Below are 23,652 nucleotides of genomic sequence, written 5' to 3' on the forward strand. Positions count from 1 at the left end.
CCCGTGGAACCCACCCGCTGCCTTTGTCATTCACCTAACAATGCCCTTCTTGACTTTTAGCTTGCACAGGAAGCTTTTATAGGCTTTCCTAGTGAGTTGAACCAATGGCCATCCAAGATGGGCAGAGCCACACTGGAGTCCAGACATCCTTTAGTGCCCAAGGGGTGCTCTAAGCAAGGAATGGGGAAATTTTGGCCCTCCAGATGTTACTGAACTACAACTTCTGTCAGCCCTAGCAGATGGCCAATGCCCGGGGATTCTGGGAGTTGTAGTTCAGCAACACCTGGATGGCCAATGCTTCCATACACTGGCTCTAAGCTGTAGCCTTGTTGACTCACCACATAGGACAGCCATTTTCACCTTGGTGGGTTCATGTTTTTCCCCCCAGTGGCTTCCAATGAGAATTGGCTCTCCCTTCACACACCAGCAATCTTAAAGAGCGCACAGTGTGGCTTTGTGTTTAATTAAAGCCCATGATGGCAGGCGTCATATTCTTCCTGTCCTTTCCAGGTCTTTGTACCTGAACTTTGAGAAGTACGTGACTGTAGAGGGGATCCCAGCCTACCGGTTTGTGCCTCCTGAGGGGCTCTTTGCCAACGCCTCTGTTAATCCAGAGAATGCCGGATTTTGTGTGCCAGCAGGAAATTGCTTTGGGGCAGGGATCCTGAATGTCAGAGCCTGCAAAGAAGGTAAGGGAGCCACAGTGTGACACACGGGCAGGAACAGACGGTGCCAGGTCTGCCACGTCCTGCTGTCATGACAGGCAGAAAACCTTCTGTGTCATTTTACAGGTTTTTAACCTAAAGTGGTGCACAATGCCCCTATGTTGGAGGTCAGCGATGTGTGTGCCACAAACCCTCTAAACTGGCCTGCTGGCTCAGGTAAATGGGAGGATGTTGCCCTATTGCCTGTAATGAAGTAAGATTAAACTGACTGCCAGCCTAGTCAGTTCTGTACATGGAAGTGTGTGGCTGAGTGGGTGGCATGATCTTGTCCTTTGCCTCAGGCAGCAAAATGTCTTGGACCAGCCCTGAGTGTCTATAACCTTCCTATCAGAACTCCTGAAGAGCATCCTAGATAATCACCTCTTCACCCTAGCCTGTGACACCTAAGATCAATGTTTTTGAGAACCCGCCTATTCCCATAACAGTAATTTGTTTAAAACTGTTTTTAATACTGAATTTCAAATGGCTCTTTCCTGCCCTGGAACCTTATGGCGAGGGGCAGGTAAGAAATCAAATTAATAATAATTATTATTTCTTTATAAAAACATTTATATATCGGTATTCATTAAAAATATCAAAGCGGTTTACAAAATACTAATAGCAAACTGTGAGTCTGGATCCTTATGGAACCAAAATGGTCCCATCTATGCATCAGAGGAGATAATCAGCAGGCTTGGAGGGATCCCAGATTTTTCAGAAGTACAGAAAGACCTTTAGGGGATAATGAAAGCCCTATGGTAGTAGAAACCCCAAAACAGCAGCATGAGGACTGAGCATGCTCAGTGGGCACAGAATGCTGACCGAGGCTGCTTTCACACTGCACTTTGTTATTCTGACGATTTCTTACCTGGTAATTTGTCCATTAACAGCTGGTATAGCACAGTGGGGAGGAGAGCCTGGCTGGGAGTCCAGAGACTGTGAGTTCAAATCCCCGCTCGTGTCTCCTGGGTGTCAAGGGCCAGCTAAAGATCACCCCCACAGGGAGTGGCTCATGGGTTACGTGCCTTGTCACCCGTGCAGCCGTGGGCAAGCTGCATAGTCCTAAGGAGCCCAGTTGCCCCCCAGCTGGCAGTGGCGGACAAGGAAGGGGCTGGCTTGTGCAGCTGTGGCAAGCTGAGCAGGCCCTAGCCAGCTGGGGAGGACTAGCCTCAGAGGGAGGCAATGGTAAACCCCTTCTGAGTACCACTTACCATGAGAACCCTATTCATAGGGTCGCCATAAGTCGGGATCGACTTGAAGGCAGTCCATTTCCATTTTCAATTTGCCCATTATATTTCACATGATGTAAAAGCTAGTTCCAGAAATGTGGTGGAATATGGTGGAAGTTTAGCACTATTTTTTGTGATAAAAAATACCAGAAATAATCCATTTGCAAGCCCGGGGACCCGAAAGATCATAGGAGCTTTGCATAGCCTTGCTGCAGCTGCTCATGTGACAGGCATCCTAGCATGTAATGCATTCCTGCTCTTTAGGTGTGCACCAGTTTTTCTTGCCGGATGAAAATTGCAACAGTATTCTGGTGTAAGTACAGGTAGCAGCATTCCCTTCCTCCTTTTCCTACATACACCCCTGTGTCCAGACACTAACTCAAGTAGTGAATCATGAGGGAACTACAGTGCACGTGTGTTTAAGGGGTGAGGGAGGAAAACAAGGTGCTCTTCATTGCAGCAGTGTGAAAGACAGTTGTGTGAAATGCTGGTATATCGGCTGAAAAAGCCACAGTTTCTTAACGTGACAAGTACAGCAGTGTGAAAGGAATTTTAGAAATCGAGACAGAAGTGCACCCATTTTAATCCATTAAACTAACACAACAAACCCCATGTCCGAATGCAGCCTGACACTTGAACTGAGAAGAAATGGAAAGTATGGGTGGGCGGAGAGAAGGGGAATGGAATGGTGAATCCTGGAAAAGGGTGTGGCTGGCTAGAAGGAGCCCTGAACAGGAGTGCTCTGCAAGGTAACATTTTGTTGCAGGTCCCACTTCTTCCCACATATACTGTTATAGCACCGGTACCTTGTGAGAAAGCTATATGCTGGGATGTCCCTGGTTCAAATCTTGCCTCTGGCTCAAACTCATTTGGTGGCATATAAGAGAAGCTGCTTTTTATCTTTTTGAACCCCACTTCTTTAATTTTATCCTGTCAGTGACCCTGTGAGGTAGGTTAGGCTGAGAGAGAGACTGGCCCAAGGTCACCCAGTGAGCTTCATAGCCAAGTGTGGATTTGAACCCTGGTGTCCCAGGTCCAAGTTCAACACTCTTCTACATTGCACTGGGTCTACTGAACTGTGGTTGTATGTGTAGGGGGTATTTTTAAATTATGTTGGTGACATGGGTCCTTCCCTGATCAGTTTTTAAGAGCTGTTGGTATTACAGGTGCACCAATATTTTTATCACCCCCGCACTTCTACCTGTCAGATGACAGGTATATTAATGACATTGACGGCATGCATCCTAATAAGGAGGAACATGAGACGTTTCTGGACATAAACCCAGTAAGTATATGCCTCTGTTTTATATAGAGGTTCAGTTACTTAGAGGTTTGACTGTCAAGAAGGCCTGTGAGCTTGTAGGCTCCCTTTCCCCTCTTTTCTTCTTCCCTTGTGAGTGCCAATTCCCTTCTCCACTTCCTGGTTTGTGGTAGCCATAGTTTGCTCTGACATCTGAATTGTGCAAACTATAGTTGACACTAAACTACAGTTTGCCTCCCAACCAGAGTTGGAAGGCCACATCAAAATGTGATTTCTGATTCTACATGGAGGCCAATGCTGGTTAGAAGAAACCATGGTTTGCCATGTTTTACGGCCAACTGTGGTTATTGCAAACTGTGGTTATTGCACATGAAGGTGGAGGAGGGAATCTGTGTGTACATAGGGAAGTCAGAGCACACAAAACCTCAGTGTGTTCCTGATGGGCAAACTGTGACTCTGTGTGGCCCTTAACGGGAAAGGGCTATGACTCTCTGGTAGAGCAAGGTTTGAGGTTCAGTCTGCAGCACCTCCAGATAAGGCTGGGAAAACCTCCTCCCTGAAACCCTGGAGAGTTACTGCTAGTCAGTGTAGACAATACTGAGCTAGATGGACCAATGCTCTGACTCAGAACAAGGCAGCTTTCTACATTCCTGTGATGTAGGATCAGCAGGTTGCCCACCTGTGGTATATAGAATTAACAGATTCAGCAAGCAATAAACGCGCCCATGTGAATCATCCAGAAGCAGGAGGAAGATCAGAGCTGCTTCTGCTGTGGCCTTTGTTGTTGCTGTTGCTGTTGTTGTTGTTATTATTGCATTTGTATACCGCCCCATAGCCAAAGCTCTCTGGACGGTTTACAACAATTAAAAACATTAAAAACAAATGTACAAATTTAAAAAACACATTTAAAAAAAACAATTTAAAACACATGCTGAAATGCCTGGGAGAAGAGGAAAGTCTCGACCTGGTGCCGAAAAGATAACAGTGTTGGCACCAGGCACACCTTGTCAGGGAGATCATTCCATAATTTGGGGGCCACCACTGAGAAGGCTCTCTCCCTTGTTGCCATCCACCAAGCTTCCCTTGGAGTAGGCACCCGGAGGAGGACTTTTGATGTTGAGCGTAGTGTACGGGTGGGTTCATGTCGGGAGAGGCGTTCCATCAAGTATTGTGGTCCCAAGTCCACATGGCATGTGTGATAAGGACTGTAGCTGAGTGGCAGAGCACATGCTTAGCGCACAAAAGGTCCCAGGTTCAGTCTCCAGGAAGAACTGGGAATGTGAAACCTCGCAAGCTGCTTCCAGTCAGACAATCCTGAGCTAGATGGACCGACAGTCTTGACTCAGCATAAGGCAATCTCCTGTATTCCTATGCCTCTTAGGTTGAGCTCTGGGCCCTGCTTCTTTGGAATGTCACCCGTGGGTTCCATATTAGGCAGTTTGATGATGGCAGTTTGACAGGGCCCTATTCTAGGATTAGAAGCCCCCCCCCAAAGTGTGTGAGTTACCCTGTTTTTTTAAAATGAATGCATGTCAATAAGCATTTTTTTAAAAAAAAAATTGAGTCAAATTTCTTTTATCTTGCAGTTGACAGGAGTGCTGGTCAGAGCAGCCCGGCGACTGCAGATCAATGCTTACCTTAGAAAACTACCAGACTTTATGTAAGTACTCTCATTGGGCTTTTCTTTTAAAAAAAAAATTATGAAAAGAATTCATATATTAAACAGATTAGGTAAAAGTGAGAAAAGAAAACTAGTTTCCAGGATATTTAATTATTTAAGTAGTATTTTTTAAACATTTTGATGCTTGTCACCCTGGGTTCCCTTGGAAGGAAAGTCAGGATAGAAATGTAATAAATAAATAAAATTGAATTTTAAGGATATTAGTTTTCATATCGTTTGGTACAATTCCATAAATCAAGAAGATGACAACAGCACTCTAGTGAAGAACCATCAAAGTTTGTTTGTTTTTAAATTACCCCAAATCTTCTATAACAAGTAAATATATACTTTATTTCCATCAGTCATGTTTTCCTCTGTTGGAGTCTCTTTCATTCTCATGTTAATGATTGGAGGCTAAAGTCAAAACATTGTGGTCCAGTTGACACAGGAGCCTTTAACTGAGGCTCCATTTGGTGAAAAGCCTCCATGTGACAGTTGCAGCTAGCAGTTCTGACAGCTAGTACTGGCACCTATTGGGAGAACCTTCTTACAACCTCATTCAGCACTGCTCACTTGTTTATTCTCCCTCTGATAGCATCTGGCTTCTCCTTGGATCAACACCAATAGAGAAGTTGTAGTAGTAAAATAAATATATCATACTTGTTTTTAGGATATCCTGCAGATCTCTGATATAGATGTTAGCGGTCTACCATTTCCAAAAGCCTGTCTCTCCACTGGCCCTCTTCTCCCCTTCCTGGCACATGCAGACATTTCTTGGTACCAATTCCACTTGGGAGGAAAGCCACGCTCTGTGTTGATCTCATAATATGGTGGTGGTGAAGCGGCAATGTCTTGTATGAGATCACTGCCAGACAATCAATTCCTTTAACTATGTTTTCACCTTTTAGTCAAACCGGCAACATCAGAACAATGTTTTTCCCTGTGATGTACATAAACGAGGTAAGAGTTTGCAAAACCTCTTCTGTTTAAATTACTGCTAGCAAAATGTGTCGTGACTGGTGGAATGTAGGTGGAGGGAGGTCCCATATAGCGTTAAAGAGATGATTGTCTTGGTCGACCCCTTAATTATTTTTCTGTCTATAGCAATTGTAATTGCATTGTGCTAGATGGTGTGTGATTTTTATTATTATTTTTATTGCTTCTTTTATTTCTTATGTTGCATTATATATACTATATTGTATTTCTGCAGAATTCAAATTATAATACAAGATAGGGGAAATACAAGATAGGGGAAAGAAACAATAAAATACAAAGATCAATATGAATATTTAATGCAGACATGTCACAAACCACCTGAATGAAGCTTATGGATCCCTGATGATCTAGCAACTACAGTTTGGGATCCCTTGTGCTAGAATATATGTGGATATACCCTGGTGAAATCTCTGTAGCTAGAGAAGCTGCTGAATACAATTAAGGTTGTAGGGGTGGGAGCAGGGCTTCAGTACTCCTGCATAGATCATTGGCCTTCTTTCTCATGATTTGGAAAAACTGAATAAACTATGCAAAACAAAACTTCACCTTTTTGCACAGTGGATGCAGGTCGCAGAATTCAGCTACTCTTGGTGCAGAATTTTTTGTTGCCTTAGTACAGAACTTCAAGGGTCAGTGGGTGGGATGCAGAATAACTGTGTGAGGCATTGAAATTCCAGGGGCACCTTCCTAAGATGTTATTGTTACATTGCTCAGCATCCAATTAGATACTGGTGGGAGGAGAAGATGGCTGCAAAGCAAGTTCACCTACAACAGCAAAAAATGCTCGGGCTGGTCTTGATGGCCAGAAAATTGTGGGAAAACTTCAGGTTATCAATTTACACCAGGAACATTTTCATTTGCATTAGGCTTCCTTATTTATAGCAGGGGGTCACCAACCTTTGGGGGCACATTTGCAAATAGGAGAAACTGTTATTATTTACTAATTTATATAGTGTATAATGCCAAGATGACTTCTAAACAGTTCACAAAAAAATAAAAAAATCTGTAACATTGTTGAGATGCAGAATAATTAAAATACACCATAAAAATAACATTAAAATAGAAAACATTAAAATTGATTAAAATATGCAACCACACACATTCCACAGCCAAGCACACACTGCATGTTGTTCTGTTGGCTACAACAGAAGGCTTCTTTAAGCTTAATTTCAGCAGGGGGGGGACAGGGGACGATGTGGGCATGAGGGAAGGCCTCTTTGGGTTTCACAGTGGCAATCTCTAGTTTATACCACAGTCGGTAGGCGAGGCCTTGGTGGTGGTGCTGCCACTGAGGGCTGCCCGTTTGGCACTGACCCCATGACAGGGCCTTTTTAGTGATGGCTCTCCAATTGTTGAATGCCCTCCCTAGTGAGGTGCATGTGTCTCCATCACTGTTGCCTTTCCGGAAGGATTTGAGAACATTCCTGTGTACCCAGGCACTTGATGGGTGAAGGGGACTGTTCCTGGCAACCTGAAGACCACTGATGAAATAATGTCTTCAAGCTGTGCTTTAGAATATTTTAACTGTATTTTACAATATTTTTAACTGTGTTTTGGAAAGTTTTTAACTGAAATGGTGTTTTGGAATGGTTTTAACTATTTTTAGTATGTTGTTAAATTGTTTATGTTTGCCACCCTGGGCAAGATGATGATGATAATAATCCACTTTGAGTTTCAGTATAACCCAGCTGTTCTCGTACTATGGAATGGACCCCACTGGGGTCCAAGGGTTGCCCGGCAAAGGGATGGAAAGTTCCAAGGAAGGATAGGATCCGGAGCCAAGTGAAGCCTTCTTTTCCCTTGCAGCTAAGACCTGAGTGGGTTGTTAATTATGGTAACGATGATTATGATAAATAATATCACTTACCACAGGGGTTCCCAAACTGTGGTCTATGGACCACCAGTAGTCTGTGAGCTTCATTCAGGTATTCTGCAGAATATTCATATAGATTTTTAATTGGATTTTTGCTGCTTTTATTTCTTACATTGCATTTTATTGTCTTGCAGTTTGAAATACATTGAACGCAAGTTGTAATACGCTAAAATATCATATGTGAAATAAAAGAAGAAAAAGAATGCAATGAAAAACCATACAGCATCTAGCACAGTGCATTCCAGTTGCTGCAACAGACAGAAAAATCATTAGGTGGTCCACCAAGACCATCAGTAATGTTCAAGTGGTCTATGGGGGAAAAGGTTTGGGAACCTTAGCATTTATGCAGTGCTATGGAATGAACGAAGCACATCACGCATGCTTCATGTAAAAGTCTTACAGCGACCCGGTATGGTAGTTCAGTTTAATTGCCTCATATTGAGGAGTTGAAGTCAAGAGAAAGAATAGCTTCCCAAAGTCCACCTAGGAGTTTGTGGCAAAGGTGAGATTTAAACTGGGGTCTTCATGATTTGTAGCTCTTATAGCCACTATGTTACCCACCTTCTGGCAGAGGATCCATATTGGATTGGTGGCAGTGACTCCATGCAAAATCTGTTCTCCTTCCCCTCCCCTTCCATTATCCCAACCTGATTTGATACAAAGGAAGCTCAGGAAGAGTTGTTTCTGCTTTCTTATGTTAACTTTCCTGTGTGTGTGGCTTAAGGAAGGTGTCTGATCCCCTGCTCTGTTCCTCTTCTAATGCTACAGATCCTTGCACGCAGCAGCAGGCTGCCTACAGATGTGCATGAGAATCTGTGAAACAGATTAGTGGCATGTTAAGATGAGGTGGGCAAAAGGTAGAGCTACTTCAGAACCAGGGCTTGAGTTCAAAATTATTATTTACTATTATTATTCACTAATTTATACAACACTAATGCCAGAATAGGCTTTGAAGCATTTTACAGAAAATAAAAGCCAATTATACAATATTATTAAAATACACAGTAATTAAAACTACACCATGATTGCAATATACAATAAAACAATCCCATTAAAACAGGAGACTTGCATCAAGGGAATGCCTACTTGAACATGTGTGCCTTCCAGAGCCAATATAGTTGATGCCCTTTGCATTTCAGTAGGGAATGCGTTCCACAACACTGGTGCCAAAATGTTTGAGGCATGATCTAAATAAACTTTGACAAGCCTGGTGCCCTCCAGATGTTTTGGACTTACAACTCCCATCAGGTGTGCTGGCTGAGGCTGGTGGGAATTATCGTCCAAAACGTGGAGAGCACCAGCTCTAAATCATATATGACTACGGTAGTATGGATATTAGAATGAATCTGTCTCTCTCTCCCTCCCCCCCCCTTACTTCTCTAGAGTTTTGTGCTGGACAAAGCATCTGCGGCGAAACTGAAGACAGTTCTTCTTGAATCTTCTGTGATCACGAGTGTCCCTTTCATCCTCTTGGCGCTAGGGATTATTTTTGGTGTTGTGTTTGTTGTGCTTGTCTGCAAACCCTTACGGGCAAAGGAAGAGGTAAGTCAGCATACAGCTCTGATCTTTTCCCCTTTGTTTTGTTTTTTTACCCCCCGCCTCTTCTTTTTTTAAAAGATCAAAATCCCTTTTAAAATATTCTTTTGAGTTGTCTTACGTTTTCATAGACTCTCCAGAAAGCTTTGGTGTTCCATTGTTGTTTTTATTATTTCTTTCCCTGTTGTGTCTTCCTTTTCTTTCTTCTGAACTGCTCGTTCTAGGGCAGAGATGTTTTAATAGACCCAGAGTAAGCACATCTCAGCAAACGGTCAGCTGCTGGCTTGAGACGACTGGTAAGATGAGCAAAGTCTATGTCTGTTTCCCCATACTAGCCGTGGTCCTTATTGCCAAAGGGAGCTGGTTAAGCTAGTGAATTCAGAAGTCTCAGGGCTGTTTCGCACATGTGTGTTCATCATTTATTGGCTGCAATGACTTGCGTGGTTGAATGGCCCGCTGACAATTAATTGTGACAGGTAGACTTTTCATGTCGCCCAGTATCGGCTCAAACTAGGAAAGGATGGATAATTCTATTTCTGGTCCGTGTCAGTTTTCCTTATGTCCCTTTCTAAGGCTGCTCCGTCCTGTTTCCACATTAATTTGTGATACTTTAAAAAAATCCTTACAAAAATCATATTTGGATACATATTTAAATAGATATTTTATCTCTCGACACACATTTCTAAATGTGTTTTATCCTAAATGGGGTTTATCCTTAAACACCATTTCAACCCATTTTGGAATGTTTTTTGATTCGGGAACTGCAAACACGTGCATGTGTGAATCAGCCTTAAGACGAATGTTGCTCTTTTAGTCCTTGGCTGCCCCACTCTTGCATCCCAACCAATATTGGAACGTTTAGGCTGCCATCCTTACCCCACTTGCTTGAATTCAATAGGACTTACCTTCTGCATAGACATAATTAGAACTGCACTGTTAAAAGTTGATTGATTAGTCAAATCCCTTGAGAATGTTTGTGTGTGTGTGTGTGTGAGAGAGAGAGAGAGAGACATGGAGAATACCTCTTCTAAGATGATAATGGAATCATAGAATAGTAGAGGTGGAAGGGGCCTGTAAGGCCATCAAGACCAACCTTCTGCTCAATGCAGGAATCCAAAGTAAAGCATACCTGACAGGTGCCTGTCCAGCTGCCTCTTGAATGTCTCTAGTGTTGGAGAGCCCACCACCTCCCTAAGTAATTGGTTCCATTGTTGTACCGCTCTAACAGCTAGGAGGTTTTTCCTGATGTTTAGTTGAAGTCTGGCTTCCTGCAACTTGAGCCCATTATTCCATGTCCTGCACTCTGGGATGATCGAGAAGAGATCCTGGCCCTCCTCTGCGTGGCAGCCTTTCATGTATTATTATTATTTTATTTATACCCCTTCCTTCCTTCCTTCCTTGAACAGTGCTATCATATCCCCGCTCAGTCTTCTCTTCTCAAAGCTAAACATGCCCAGTCCTTTCAGTGTCTCCTCATAGGGCTTTGTTTCTAGTCCCCTGATCATCCGCGTTGCCCTCCTATGAACCCGTTCCAGTTTGTCTGCATCCTTTTTAAAGGGTAGTGTCCAGACCTGGACTCAAGATGAGGCCTAACCAGTTCCGAATAGAGGGGAACCAATACTTTATGCGATTTGGAAACTATACTTCTGTTTATGCAGCCTAAAATAGCATTTCCCTTTTATCCAGCCACATCACATTCATATTCATATTCAGCTTGTGATCAACAACAATCCGAAGATCCTTCTCACATATAGTATTGCTGAGCCAAGTATCCCCCATCTTATACCTGTGCATTTGGTTTCTTTTTCCTAGGTATAGAACTTTGCACTTATCTCTGTTAAATTTCATTCTGTTGTTTTCAGCCCAATGCTCCAGCCTATCAAGATCCCTTTGAATTTTGTTTCTGTCTTCCACGGTATTAGCTATCCCTTCCAATTTTACATCATCTGCCAATTTGATAAGCATTCCCTGCACCTCCTCATCCAAGTCATTATTAAAAATATTGAAGAGCACTAGGCCCAGCACTGAGCCCTGCAGTACCCCACTTGTTACCTCCCCCCAATTTGAGAAGAAACCATTGATAAGTACTCTTTGAGTACAATTCTGTAGCCAACTGTGGATCCACCTGTTAGTTGTTCCATTCAGCCCACATTTAGCTAGCTTCCTAATCAGAATATGATAGGGCATTTTGTCAGAAGCTTTGCTGAAGTCAAGATATATTATGTCCACAGCAGTCCCACAGTCTACAAGGGAGGTTAATAGATCAAAACATGAGATAAGATTAGTCTGGCAGGATTTGGTCTTGATTAAGTCCATGTTGGCTTCTAGTAATCACTGCATTGTTTTCAAGGTGCTAACAGATTGACTGCTTTATAATCTGCTCCAGAATTTTCCCAGGGGTTGATGTCAGGCTGACTGGTCTGTAGTTGCCAGGTTCCTCCTTTTTGTCCTTTTCTGAAGATAGGGACAACTTTAGCTCTCCTCCAGTCATCCAGCACTTCACCCATCCTCCCAAGATTTCGCAAAGATAATAGATGGTGATTCCAAAAGTTCTTCAGCCAGTTCCTTCAATACTCTAGGATGCAGTCGGGCCCAGCATATTTGAACTCTGAATGGTATTCCTTGACCATTTGTCTACCAATTTGAAGCTGCAGTCTTGCCCCTTCAACCTCACATTTCCCAGGAGGGTCATAGAACCAAAGTAGGAATTGAACACTTCTGCCTTCTCTTTGTCATCATTTTGCCATTGAGTAGCTGTATCACCATTTCTTTTCTCTGTCTTTTACTATGGATGTACCTGAAGAAAGCTTTTCTGTTTTTGGCATCTCTTGGTAATCTCAGCTCATTCTCGTCTTTAGCCTTCCATCTCTGCAATTCCATGCTACCTCTCTGTACTCTTCCTTTGTGGTCTGGCTTTCCTTTCACTTCCTGTATGTGTCCTTTTTTTTCCAGGCCATCTCTAAACTTTCTGTGAAGCCATATTGGCTTCTTCTGCTGTTTTTCCCCTTTCTTCCTTGATGGAATTGTTTGCCGTTGTGCCTTTAGAATTTCCTTTTTTAGAAACTCCCATCCATTTTGGACTCCTTTTCTCACTAAAATCGCTTGCCGTGAGCCCTACTTACCATTGTTCTGAGTTTATTAAAATCGGCTTTCCTGAAGTCCAGGGTACACGTATAGCTACTCTCAGCTTTTGCTAAAACCAAGAACTCAAGTATATCATGGCCACTTTCCCCCAGAGTTCCCATAACTGCCACTTCATCCAGTAAGTCATCTCTGTTGGTTAGAATCAAATGAGGGATAGCTGATCCTCTAGTTGCTTCCTCCACTTTCTGTCGGAGAAAGTTATCTCCAACACAAGTGAGGGATTTTTTGGAGGGGCCGTGCTTGGCGGAATTTGTCTCCCAATGGATATTGGGGTAATTAAAATCCCCCATTACTACTACATCATGCCTCCTTGAAACATTGGCAATTTGCTTTTCAAAAGTTCCATCCTCGTCTTCTCCTTGAATTGGTAGCCAGTAATAGACTCCAACCACCGTGTTCCTTTTATTCCTTGGCCCATTAATTTTAATCCAGATACTCTCGGTGGAGTTACCAAGTCACCCTCAGTGGAGCTACCAAGCTCACCCTCCTGTATTTCTGTGCAGGGATATATATTTTTAACATACAGCGTGACTCCACCTCCCTTTTTATTCCTTCTGTTCTTTTTGAACAAGTGATATCCTTCAATTGCTGTTCCAGTGATGCTTGTTCCAACCCTTGTGTGCAGTAGGGAAGGGCCATGTCTCAGTGGAAGAGCACCTGCCTTGCATGCAGAAGGGCCCAGCTTCAGTCCCAGGCATCTTAAGCTAGGCCTGGGAAAGGTTCCCTGTCTGAAACCCTGGAGAGCCAAAGCCAGTCAGTGCAAACAGTACTGAGTTAGATGGATCAATGGTCTGACTCTGTATCAGACTGCTTCTTGTGTTCCATTGTTCCATCATCGAATAAGAGAGCATGCTCCTTTTTTTGCTTTTAGAACAACTGCTTTTCTCTTGCGCAGGTTTAATTAATTGACTAAAATTCATATGAGGGCCCAACTAGCACAGTCTTAGTTGTTGATTTTTAAGCAACATTTTTCATCCATGCTTCCTTCAAGGGGGTGGAGGTGGTATGCATGGTGCTATCCTATTTATTCCCCCAAACCACAGCCATGGAGGTGGATTGGCCAAAGTCACAGTGCAAGCAAGATGGGCTGAGTGAGAACTCGAACCCAGTCTCCCCAGTCCAAGCTGAGTACTTAGCAGTACGCACAAAATTGAGGCTACTGCACGTGGAGGGATGCCAGCTTTTCCATCTCTGCCTGTTGCGTGGACTGCATTTCTCATCAGGGTAAGGATGCATTTGTGCTGGTGCCTGCCGTGCCACTTGTGCTTGGTGTGTTGGTCACGGTGGTGGATTTTGTCCAAAGCAAGATTGAGAGAAAACAAACAGGGATGTTTTGTTGGTGGCCGGACATTGGTTGCTCGGTTGGACGTAGAAGCGGCTTGCCCAGTGCGGTGGAGCTATAACTGTGGCTGCTGGCTGGAAAGGTAGAGGGCAAGGCAGGGGAGTACTGGATTGGCTCCACCAGTGCACCGACTTCCTCACCCTGTCTCTGTCTTGGCAAGCTGGGATGACTCTGGTGCTGGGGAGCCAGTGCTGCAGCTGTGCCCCATTGGCGAATGACTTCTGAATGGCTTCACCCTGTCTTTCTGGCTGCGATCCCCCTGGAAGCCATTTTTAAGGATTTACTTAAAATGTGTTGTAAGGATTGACTGACAGATTGCATGGGTCTGGGTAGGCCCAGTCTTGTGGCCGTGGTGATGGTGGCTGGAGTGGGTTAGACTTTTTTTGCTCCCAGCCGTTGATTTTTCTTTCTTTTTTTTATTTAAACATTTTCAGTATGCAGAATGTATTAAGTTTTTTTTCAAAGGCTGGTTCATCAATATAGGAATGCTGAGGTAGGTTGCTACAATTCTTGTTTTACAAAGTGGGAGTGGAAGTTAAAAAAAAAACTAGTTTTGACTAGCCCAAGGCTTATCTAAAATTCAGAGCCGAGACACATTCTGCGTCAATACTCTTAATCTACTGGAGATATAATATTGGCTCCCCCCCCTCCAGATTTCTTTGTTAGATGACAAAGATGGAAACTCCCTGCATATAGAGACCTAACGTGAGGGAGATGGCTAGACTAAAAGCCTCTCCCCGGTGTGCTAGGTTTCCTCAAGCAGGGAGATACTGATATATTTGATCACAAATATGTGATCCCAAACCTGTAGGCTGACATGGTCCGGTTTTTGGAGCACAGTATCACATTATTCATCTTGCGCGTGTAGATTGGCCCCACATAAAAGTCAAAACTTTTCCAGGGATGAGCTGTGAGCAGGACGTGATGGACATCTAGGATCCTGCTTGAGGGATCATCTTCCTAAAAGCCAAATGATAATCTATTTATTAAAATACATGTACTCAAGGGATCACTTGAGGAAGTGATCACTAATAGGCATGTCTTAAACTGGTTAAATAACACTCTCCCCAGGAAATTGTAATTCTGTGAATGGGCACTGGGGATCTCTAGTAATCAGCACCCTTATCAAACTACAGGTCCCAGAATTCTTTGCAGGAAGCCATGTCAGTTTTACAGGGTCACCATAAGTCGGAATCGACTTCAAGGCAGTACATTTACATTTAACCCACTGTACACTCACCCTTTTTTATCACAGGGTTCCGAAGACGAGAGAGCTGCACTCATCCGGACTTCTTGACTCCATTTCCCCATCAACGCTTTTCAGAAATGAGCTTAGTGATGACTGAACTATGCAAACTGCTCTTAATTGCTACCACAATACAACAATCCCAACTATCCCCCCCCAAAAAATCACACTAATATATGTTAACATTCTGCTTGGGTTTTTGCAGCATTCAGGAAGAGTTTGTTTTGTAAAACTGGACTGCTGTTTTAAGCATGGAAGTTGCAGTTTCACTCTTCTTAAAAGACTGGATCAAAGATGATTTGCCATTGTCTTCCAAGAGTGCAGAAAGTAGTGTTCGAATATACTTGTGCGTCAGCGGGTACCTATACTTGTGTTCTCTGAGGCTATAACAGTGGGTTGCTATGGATTGGCTCCCTTGGTTTGCTTGTATGGGAGACCATAGAAATTGATCAGCTGAAATAATCCCTTTTTTTATTTATTAGAACCACTATTAGAACCAGCCTGTCCTTCTGTTACCTGACTTCTTATTGATAGTGTCTCTGCTGTTCTAGGAATTTTGCTTTTCGCTTTGTGTACATTGTTATGGTGGACAGCAATGCAGATTTCTTTTCGGTTTTCAACCATGCACTATACCCTCAGAGCCTCTGCTAAGGTTCTGCTGGGTGGGAATATTTTGTTGGTCTAGCTAGCCAGTTATCTTGATCCTATGATGCAGGTGGAGATCTCCAGCTTCTACCATCTTTGTCAGCTGGAGTGTGGCTGTGCAACTGACACGTCCTGTTTTTTTTACCATAACGCTTTGCACCCACTGGATGGATTTTGGAATGATTCCCATATTCCCTGTGAATGCATACATATAAAAATATCCCAGGGCAGGGCTGTCAGTGCAACTTAATCACCTGGTCCAGTATGCTATTAAAAAGAAAGAAAGAAAAAGGTCCAGCACCCATCTTTGATCAAACTTGTTTAGATTACCCATTCAGGTGATTTATTTATTTTCCTTTGTATGCATCCATGGAAATAAGAGCCAGTCTGTAGGCAGCAAATGTTTCTGGAGAGCTGGCTCTCAAGTATTTAATAAGGAACACTAAGGAAATATGTTTGAATAAACATACCTATCAGAATCGTTGAGCCTTCTTTCTCCACAGGCTTCGGCCTGCCTAAAATGATTTGAGAAGCTCCTGTCTGACATTTCCCTCCCGGCCTCCCTACGGAGCAACCCTAACCCCTTGATACGCCTTGTTGGAGGGGCCAGGAAGTGGCATCGCCATCAGTCCCTTTGCCCAGCTCTGCTGTACTCCTCCAGTAGGACCTGCCGCCGCTGCAGAGGTCCCTCCTGTGCCCGCTGAAAGCATAGGCAGGTGGAAGCTACTGCCAGCAGGATCCTCATCAGCAGTAGATGACATCCCCCCTCTCCCAAAACAGGGGTCTTGGAAGGGGAGAGCTACCTTAGCTGATTCAGCTCTTGGCAATGGGCCCGATCTGGGTCTTCGTGCTGCGCCAGCCTGGAGCTGGTGCAGCAGAAACTGGAATAGGAACCTAGGAAAGCTGCCTGAGCCCGAGTCAGACTCACTGGCCCATCTAGCTCAGTATTGTCTACACTGACTGGCAGCGGCTCTCCAGGCTTTGGGGCAGGAGTCTTGCCCAGCCCTGCCTGGAGATGCCAGGAATTGAACCTGGGACCTTCTGCATGAAAGGCAGATGCCCTGCCACTGAGCCATGGCCCTTCCTCCATAGGCAGCTTCTGTCTTGCCCTGGCCAGCATGAGCAGAAGATATTTGTATGCAGCCGTGGCTCTGCTGCTCTGTTCAGCCCTTCTGCTCCCAGGATCGCTGACCTGCTTGCTTTCCCAGTAGTTTGTGAATACACCCATTTCTGAAATCTCCATACAGCTCTTTTAAAGATAAAATACCTCTTGGATAAAATACATCTCTGCAAGAGACCTCTAATCATGTCTTGCAGTTAGTGCCTCCTCCTTTATGAAGAAAAAAACATTTGAGCTTCCCCACGTGTAAGCAAGGCACACATTCATATTGTGAGGCTCTCGTGCTTGCCTCTGGTACAGCAGGAGGTAGAGGAGAGGGCCGTGTGGCCTGCTGGGGAGTTTAAAGCACCTGAAGCAGAAGCCTAAGGGGAAAGACCTGCTCTGTCATCTTACATAGGTGTGCAGACTGGAGGAGAAGGGAAGCACTGGATCACAACCCACCTGCCCTGAAGGAATGAGTGGGCGTCCAACCACTAGGTCAAACCAACCAACGTTTACTGAGTTGCCTAGGAGAGGCCACAGGGAACCTTGAGAACATAAGAACTTGAGCCTGTTTTATAGGAGGAGTAAGTGATGGAAGCTGCAAGTATTTCCTATGGGATATATATCACTTCCACTACTGCCTGAAATCTCTCTCTGCCTGATTACCAAATGACCAGTTACTGATCATTTGCATTCCCCTTTCCCCAGTGGAAAGTAACAATTTGTTCAAGTTGCAATATAAGGGAGTTTCCTCATCTGTTTTTGGAGCAGGTGTCAAGACACACAGCTTTTGTAATTCATAGCATTCACCCAGAATGGTTAATTGTGTATTTCATTCGTGCTAGTGCAGGAGCCGTTGAATGCTTTCCTGGACCAGACCAAAGACCCATCTAGTCCAGGGCTCTGTTTCCAACCATGAGTTCATCAGAGGTGGGGAGCCTGTGGCTTTCCAGATGTTGCTGGACTCCCAGCTTCCATCAGACACAGCCAGTATGGCAGTCAGTTTCATTAGATGAACTTAGGTCCCTATATCAGAGAGAGATAGTTTCCCCAACACTACAACTTGAGTGTCCTCTAATGGGAGGAAGCTGCACAGTGCTTGGCTGATGGAGGCTGCAGACGTCGTAAATTGATGTGCATTGTTAACTGCTTCGTTGGAAGCTTGTGCAGATTATTTCCTGTGGTACATCAGAGAAATTACAGCATGAGCATTTACATTTTTAGCTTTAAGCATAATAATGCTTAAAATAACTAGACTAGCAGGGAGACTGCTTGTATTTATATTTCTGAGGGTACAAAGTAGCAGAAACTAATTTAAAACCATTCATTTTAGTATTATTGCTGATAGATTTGCCTCCACAGGTATGTCATTGGCTCAGAACACCTTTCAGTGTTGTCCTGTGCTAAGAGCAATTCCAAGTCCAGGAAACTGTCTCTTTGATGCCAGCTCCCAGTCTAATTATTCTGGGATTCAGTATTGTTAGGTCTCTTAGGTTGCTTATGTTACACCATATATGGCAGAAGTTGGGAACCTGTAGCCCTCCTGATGTTGCTGAACTACAACTCCCATTATTCCTGATCATTGGCTATGCTAGCTGGGGCTGATGGGAGTTGGAGTCGAACCACTTTTGGAGGGCTACAGATTCTCCTCCCCTGCTATATGGGCTGGTTCTAGTCTAGCAGTGGCTGGTCGTGGCAGGGAGATGGAAACTGTACCATCACATCTACTTTCCAAGTGGCCAAAGTGAGGACTGTGCAATACGTACAAAATATTGAGCAGCCTCGGAAAGGTTTACACAGAATGATGTAAACAACAGGATGGGCAAAGTACTTGCTTTGAGCGACTGGATAACTGCAGGATTGGCTGGAGAGCCAACTGAAGGTTCTAGGATCTATTCCAAAAGTACTGCCCCCTTTCCGTTTTACCACCACCATCTTCCTATTTTGATTTGGGAGTTGGTGGTGATGACATCTGTGAGTACTTACTTTGCTGATCACAGCAGAGACTGCTGGCATCCCTTTCAAATGCATTGTGTTCCACATGAAATGCCCAACAGTCTCATGCAGCTGCAGATGTGATGACAGACAAACCATCTTTCAAGGAAGTTTGCTAGTCATTGCTAATCTTACTTTGAAGCCAGACGTGTTCCCAAGGGACTTCTGGTTTTCCTGGAACACACCTTGAAAGTCACCACACTGCACAACCTTGTTTGAGGTGCAGTGGTGGTACATCAGACTGCTAGCCGCTTCAGAGTGGTTCCGGCACCATCTTGACTGCACTGGATCTGCTTGAGGCTTCTTTTCAACAGTGTATGATCAATAATAATAATAATAGTAATAATCTATAGTGCATATCTAAATTGCTCAAAGAGTAGAGGTATTGATGATCCCTGTAATCTTTACAAGAATGGTGTAAATTTGGAAGCCAGTATTAGCCTCTTATTATATGATGGGGAGCTAAGTTTGAGAGACCACTTTCCTGAGGCCTTCCAGTGAGTTCATGACAAGAATTGTTCTTAACCATTGCACAATACAAGTAGTAAGAGTCCTGTCCGGTCTCTCTTTGAGAATACATCTCCACATTTAAACAAAAAAGATGTATAGGGGACCAACAGAAATCTACAGGGTCATGTATTTGCAAAGAGTCTCAGTTGAGGGTATTTTAATGTGAAAGGGGGCGGGGAGGATCTGTCAAAAAGCCCTAATATATCAGGTATTGAAAATGTCCAGCCTTTATTTGGGGCAATCTTTGTGGGTCAAATCAAGGTTACTCCTCCAAAGCAAAGAGAAATGCCCTTTTTGGAGTCACCTCACACTGTGGCTTTTTACCCTCAACCCTGTAAGTAATGAATGAAGTGAGCTGTGGTCACAAGACTGGACTTTGTCTTTCAATGTGGAATATCAGATTAAATGGCTTTTTTTGTTGTTTCATTGCCTTTTCTCCTTATTCCCTAACTTGCATTTCTGAATATTGTTCTCCTAAGGAACATCTGTTTTGATTAAGCTCCCTTTTGCTCTAGTTTTGGAGCTTCTGAAAGAAAGAGGAAGGTAACAGAGCCTGACAGGTGGCAATTTCTGATGGATACCTAAACATTCTACCTGTCCATTTTTGCTACCCTTGGGCAGGTGAGCAGATAATTGTTCAAGTGACAGATACTGAAAGACAGCCATTTCTCAAATTAGTCTGGCCTAAACCCACTTGCTCACTTTTCCTTCCCCTTAAAAAAGAAAAGAGATTTTGGCATTATGGCTTGTTCCAGAGGGCAGGCAAGTACCATTGGATAGAGACTGAGACCGAGTAAGATTGTCTTCCAAAATATAGTCTTTAACAATGGATCCGTCTGAATCTGTATCCACCGCCGATGTACCAGACCATGACTAGGGGCTTCTGGATTTCACAGTCCTGCCCCCGTCGCCATTTGCCAATCACCATGGGACTTTTGTTACGGAAGACGCCTGTGCATGAATTTGTTTTATGTGGGGAGATCGGTGCACCACGATCACACAATCTTGACAGAAAAAGGCTTTGATCCAATGGCATGGGTACCATGACGATTGGAAGTCCTTTATCTGCTGCAGCCTTCATCCGCCTTCACAGCCGTTGTAACTTACACATTGTTATCCTCTGCCTGTTCTGCTGTTGAGGACATTCTTGGATCGTTCTTTGTCTGGTTCCTCTCCCTTGACCTTACCTCCATGGGTGACCCTGCTGGGAGTACATGACTCCCGACGGCATCGCTCACAGGCTTCATTGGAACACGCAATCCTACTCACCACTACAAGGTGACGATCCAGCGAGGGGACTATATGAGTAACCACACTGCAATAGAGAACATTGAGGATGCTTTTTAAAACATCACTGAATTGGAAAGTGACTGAAAAAAAGTGGTAGGGCTTGCCTGTATGAATAATATGGCGGAGAGGTCATTGATGTTTAGTTTGTGAGTTCTGAGTTCATCCTCTGCACCTCCTTGGTTCAACTCCCCCACCACAGTATTGAGGCTGGCTCAATCTGACAGGTAGCAATTTGGGAGTTTGTGGGGGGGGTGTTCAATGTGTCCCCTTTTATTTAAAACATTTATAATCTGCCCTTCACAAGAAGATCCTAGGGTGGGACATACACATTAAAACAAAATGAACAATAAAAAGCTAAAGCAAAATACTGCAACATCAATCAAATTACAGAAAAGTATACCCACAAAGTTTTGGATACTCTGTTCATAGGGTTTTCGTGGTAAGAGATATTCAGAGGTGGTTTACCATTGCCTTCTTCTTGGATGCATCTTAGTCTGGTGACTCAGCTTTGACCATTCCACCTTGGGTGCCCCTGCTAGGAGTCTAGCCTCTTAGCAGAGCTTGGAAAAGTTCCTTTTTTGAACTACAACTCCCATCAGCCCCAGCCAGCATGGCCACTGGATTGGGCTGATGGGAGTTCTAGTTAAAAAAAAAAAGTAACTTTTTCAAGCTCTGCCTCTTGGTCTAGACTCCTGACGGCATTGCTCTCAGCTTCTTCAATGTCAATTAAACCAGAACTATCATTAGAAGCTAAAATGATGAAACTCAGGTTATCATACTTTGGACACATAATGAGAACACATGATTCACTAGAAAAGACAATAATGCTGGGAGAAACAGAAGGGAGTAGAAAAAGAGGAAGGCCAAACAAGAGATGGATTGATCCCATAAAGGAAGCCACAGACCTGAACTTACTAGATCGGAACAGGGCAGTTTATAACAGATGTTGTTGGAGGTTGCTAATTCATAGGGTCATCATAAGTCATAATCGACCTGAAGGCACATAACAACATACCCGCAAAGCAGGAGTAGAAAATACATTCTTGTTACTTAACATACCTCATCCCACTCTGAAGGCCTGGACAAAGAGGCACATTTTTACTTGCCAGAAAGGACAAGGGAATTCTGGCCAGACATACATCAGAAGGGAGGTCATTCCATAGGTGTGGATTTGGGATGGAAGGATCTGTCAGTTTTGGTTTTCTCCAGTTCTCACTTTCCCAGTCTTAAATTCAGTTCTCCACATTTCTGCAGCAATTTGCAATTTTTTAAAATCCTCATGGAAATCCTTCAGGAATTTAGTGTGAACTTCTAATAAAGCTTTTTATACAGTTTTGACTAATGTACGCATTTTTGCAAGCACTTTCTCCTAATTTAATGTATTTTTCGTGTGTTATTTTCACTATTTTTTTAATGCAGTTTCCCCTAATATATCATTTTTTTGTTAGTGTTGGTTGGAGAGCTGCATTGCAAATTCAGAGTATGGCTCTGTTTCATTTCTCATATGGAAAGTGCAAATTTGATAGATTTGGTTTTAAATGCCAATTGAATCTAATTTCTCCCCTGTCCCTTATGTGTTGCCACAGAGAAAACTCCCATGGATCTCTGCACAGTGGACCTTATTAGGCTTAAGAGTCACCAAGATCATTCCCAACACATCTTAAAACAGGCAGTTTGGTATAGGAGGAGGCACTCTTGCAGATATTTGGGGTCCAGGTCATTTAAGGCTTTAAATGTCATCATAAGCACCTTAAATTTAGCCTGGAAGACATTTGGCAACCAATGCAGTTGTTTCAGAACAGGTGCTATATGCAAGTTACCCTCCTACATCCAGTCTGTTTCCAAGGGTAGCCCATGCAAAACTCATTGCAGTAGTCCAGTCTGGTAGGTACTAGAGTGTGGATAACTGCAACTAAGCTATGTCTGTACAAGAAAGGCCATAGTTGGCAAAGTAGCCATAACTGGGAGTAGGCACTCTTAGTCACGGAGGCCACTTGGAGATGTAGTGACAGATGGCTCCAGGAGCACCCCCAGCCTACAAGGGGAGGCTGTGCAATCCAAGGTGGTCCCACTAATTCCTGGACCTGGGAACTACCCACCAACAGCACCTCCTGGCCTGGATTCAGTATCAATTTCATGGTCCACATCCAGCCCATTACTGCCTGTGTGACATTGGTTCAGCACCTGTGCGTTCTTATCTAGATTAAGATGGAATAGGGTGTTATCAGCATATTGATGATATATCATTCCAAAGCCCCTGCTCCCAATGGCTTTACATAGATGACAGGTAGCATAGGAGATGAGACTGAACCCTTCAGAACCTTGCAGGGGTTGCCACTTAAATGTAAAAATTGTGGCACAAATATATCTCACAAGTGTATGTAAACAATGGCACCAAAACACACACAAGAAGAGGATCAAATGACAAAATTCTTAGAATATTACCCATCATCACATGCTTTCATTTGCAGCTGTTAGCTATGTGAGTCTGCTGCTGCCAGTATGAGCTGCCAAGCCCCCCTTCCCTAACTAAAATGGTTTAATGCTTGTTGGCAATGTTAATACAAGTTCCTGAGTGGCTCACCCCACCCCAAATACTTATTATGAACAAATTCCCTCATTTACATGGGTCATGTTGGGTATCAAACCAACCTGTGGTACTGATAGTATTCTTAAGATAAAGAACGTTCCACTTTGTTAATGAGCTTACTCCCGGATAATGGCAAACAGGATTGCAATGTTTAAGGGTGCAAACTTACAGACATGTGGACGCAAGTTTCATAGGTAGATTTCCCAAGTTTTGGGCTATTTAATGGGAATTCCTTTGCTTGAGGTTCTGTGTGTGTGTTTTCTTCTTAAGCAATAAACTTTTACCCTAAACACAAGGGGATTTCAAGGGCCAACTAATATTAGAGCAAACACTCATCCTAAAGGTTCTTAGAGCTGAAACGTTATGAAGATTCCTAGGCAGAAAAATATATGAAGGCAGTGAATTGAAATTTACTTTGGGCAACAACATGCAATCTGTTATGGAACCAATTAGTAGTCTGACTAATTTAGTCATAAAGTATCCAATGGCGCCCTACATATCAAATTACTAACAATAAGAGTAATTTTAA

At 43.5% G+C, this 23,652-nt stretch overlaps 1 protein-coding gene and 1 non-coding gene across 3 annotated transcripts in view; one reads left to right on the plus strand and one right to left on the minus strand.

The window, feature by feature from the left end:
* SCARB2 (scavenger receptor class B member 2) overlaps positions 1-19,669 on the plus strand; it is a 59,861-nt gene extending 40,192 nt beyond the window's left edge. The window contains exons 7-13 of one of the 2 annotated variants that reach the window (XM_061583379.1): positions 511-689; positions 3,100-3,218; positions 4,781-4,854; positions 5,763-5,814; positions 9,107-9,265; positions 9,484-9,555; positions 15,001-19,669. In XM_061583379.1, the coding sequence (XP_061439363.1) occupies positions 511-689; positions 3,100-3,218; positions 4,781-4,854; positions 5,763-5,814; positions 9,107-9,265; positions 9,484-9,513 (613 nt within the window). In that variant the 3' untranslated portion in view covers positions 9,514-9,555; positions 15,001-19,669. The remainder of the gene's footprint in view (positions 1-510; positions 690-3,099; positions 3,219-4,780; positions 4,855-5,762; positions 5,815-9,106; positions 9,266-9,483; positions 9,556-15,000) is intronic. The other variant, XM_061583378.1, reaches the window with a different exon arrangement.
* On the minus strand, positions 16,647-16,717 carry TRNAE-UUC (transfer RNA glutamic acid (anticodon UUC)). Its single transcript has one exon. It is a non-coding gene; the product is annotated as a tRNA-Glu (tRNA).
* Positions 19,670-23,652: the final 3,983 nt, after the last annotated feature.

Source organism: Rhineura floridana, chromosome 9 (assembly GCF_030035675.1).
Source record: "Rhineura floridana isolate rRhiFlo1 chromosome 9, rRhiFlo1.hap2, whole genome shotgun sequence".
NCBI lineage: Eukaryota > Metazoa > Chordata > Lepidosauria > Squamata > Rhineuridae > Rhineura > Rhineura floridana.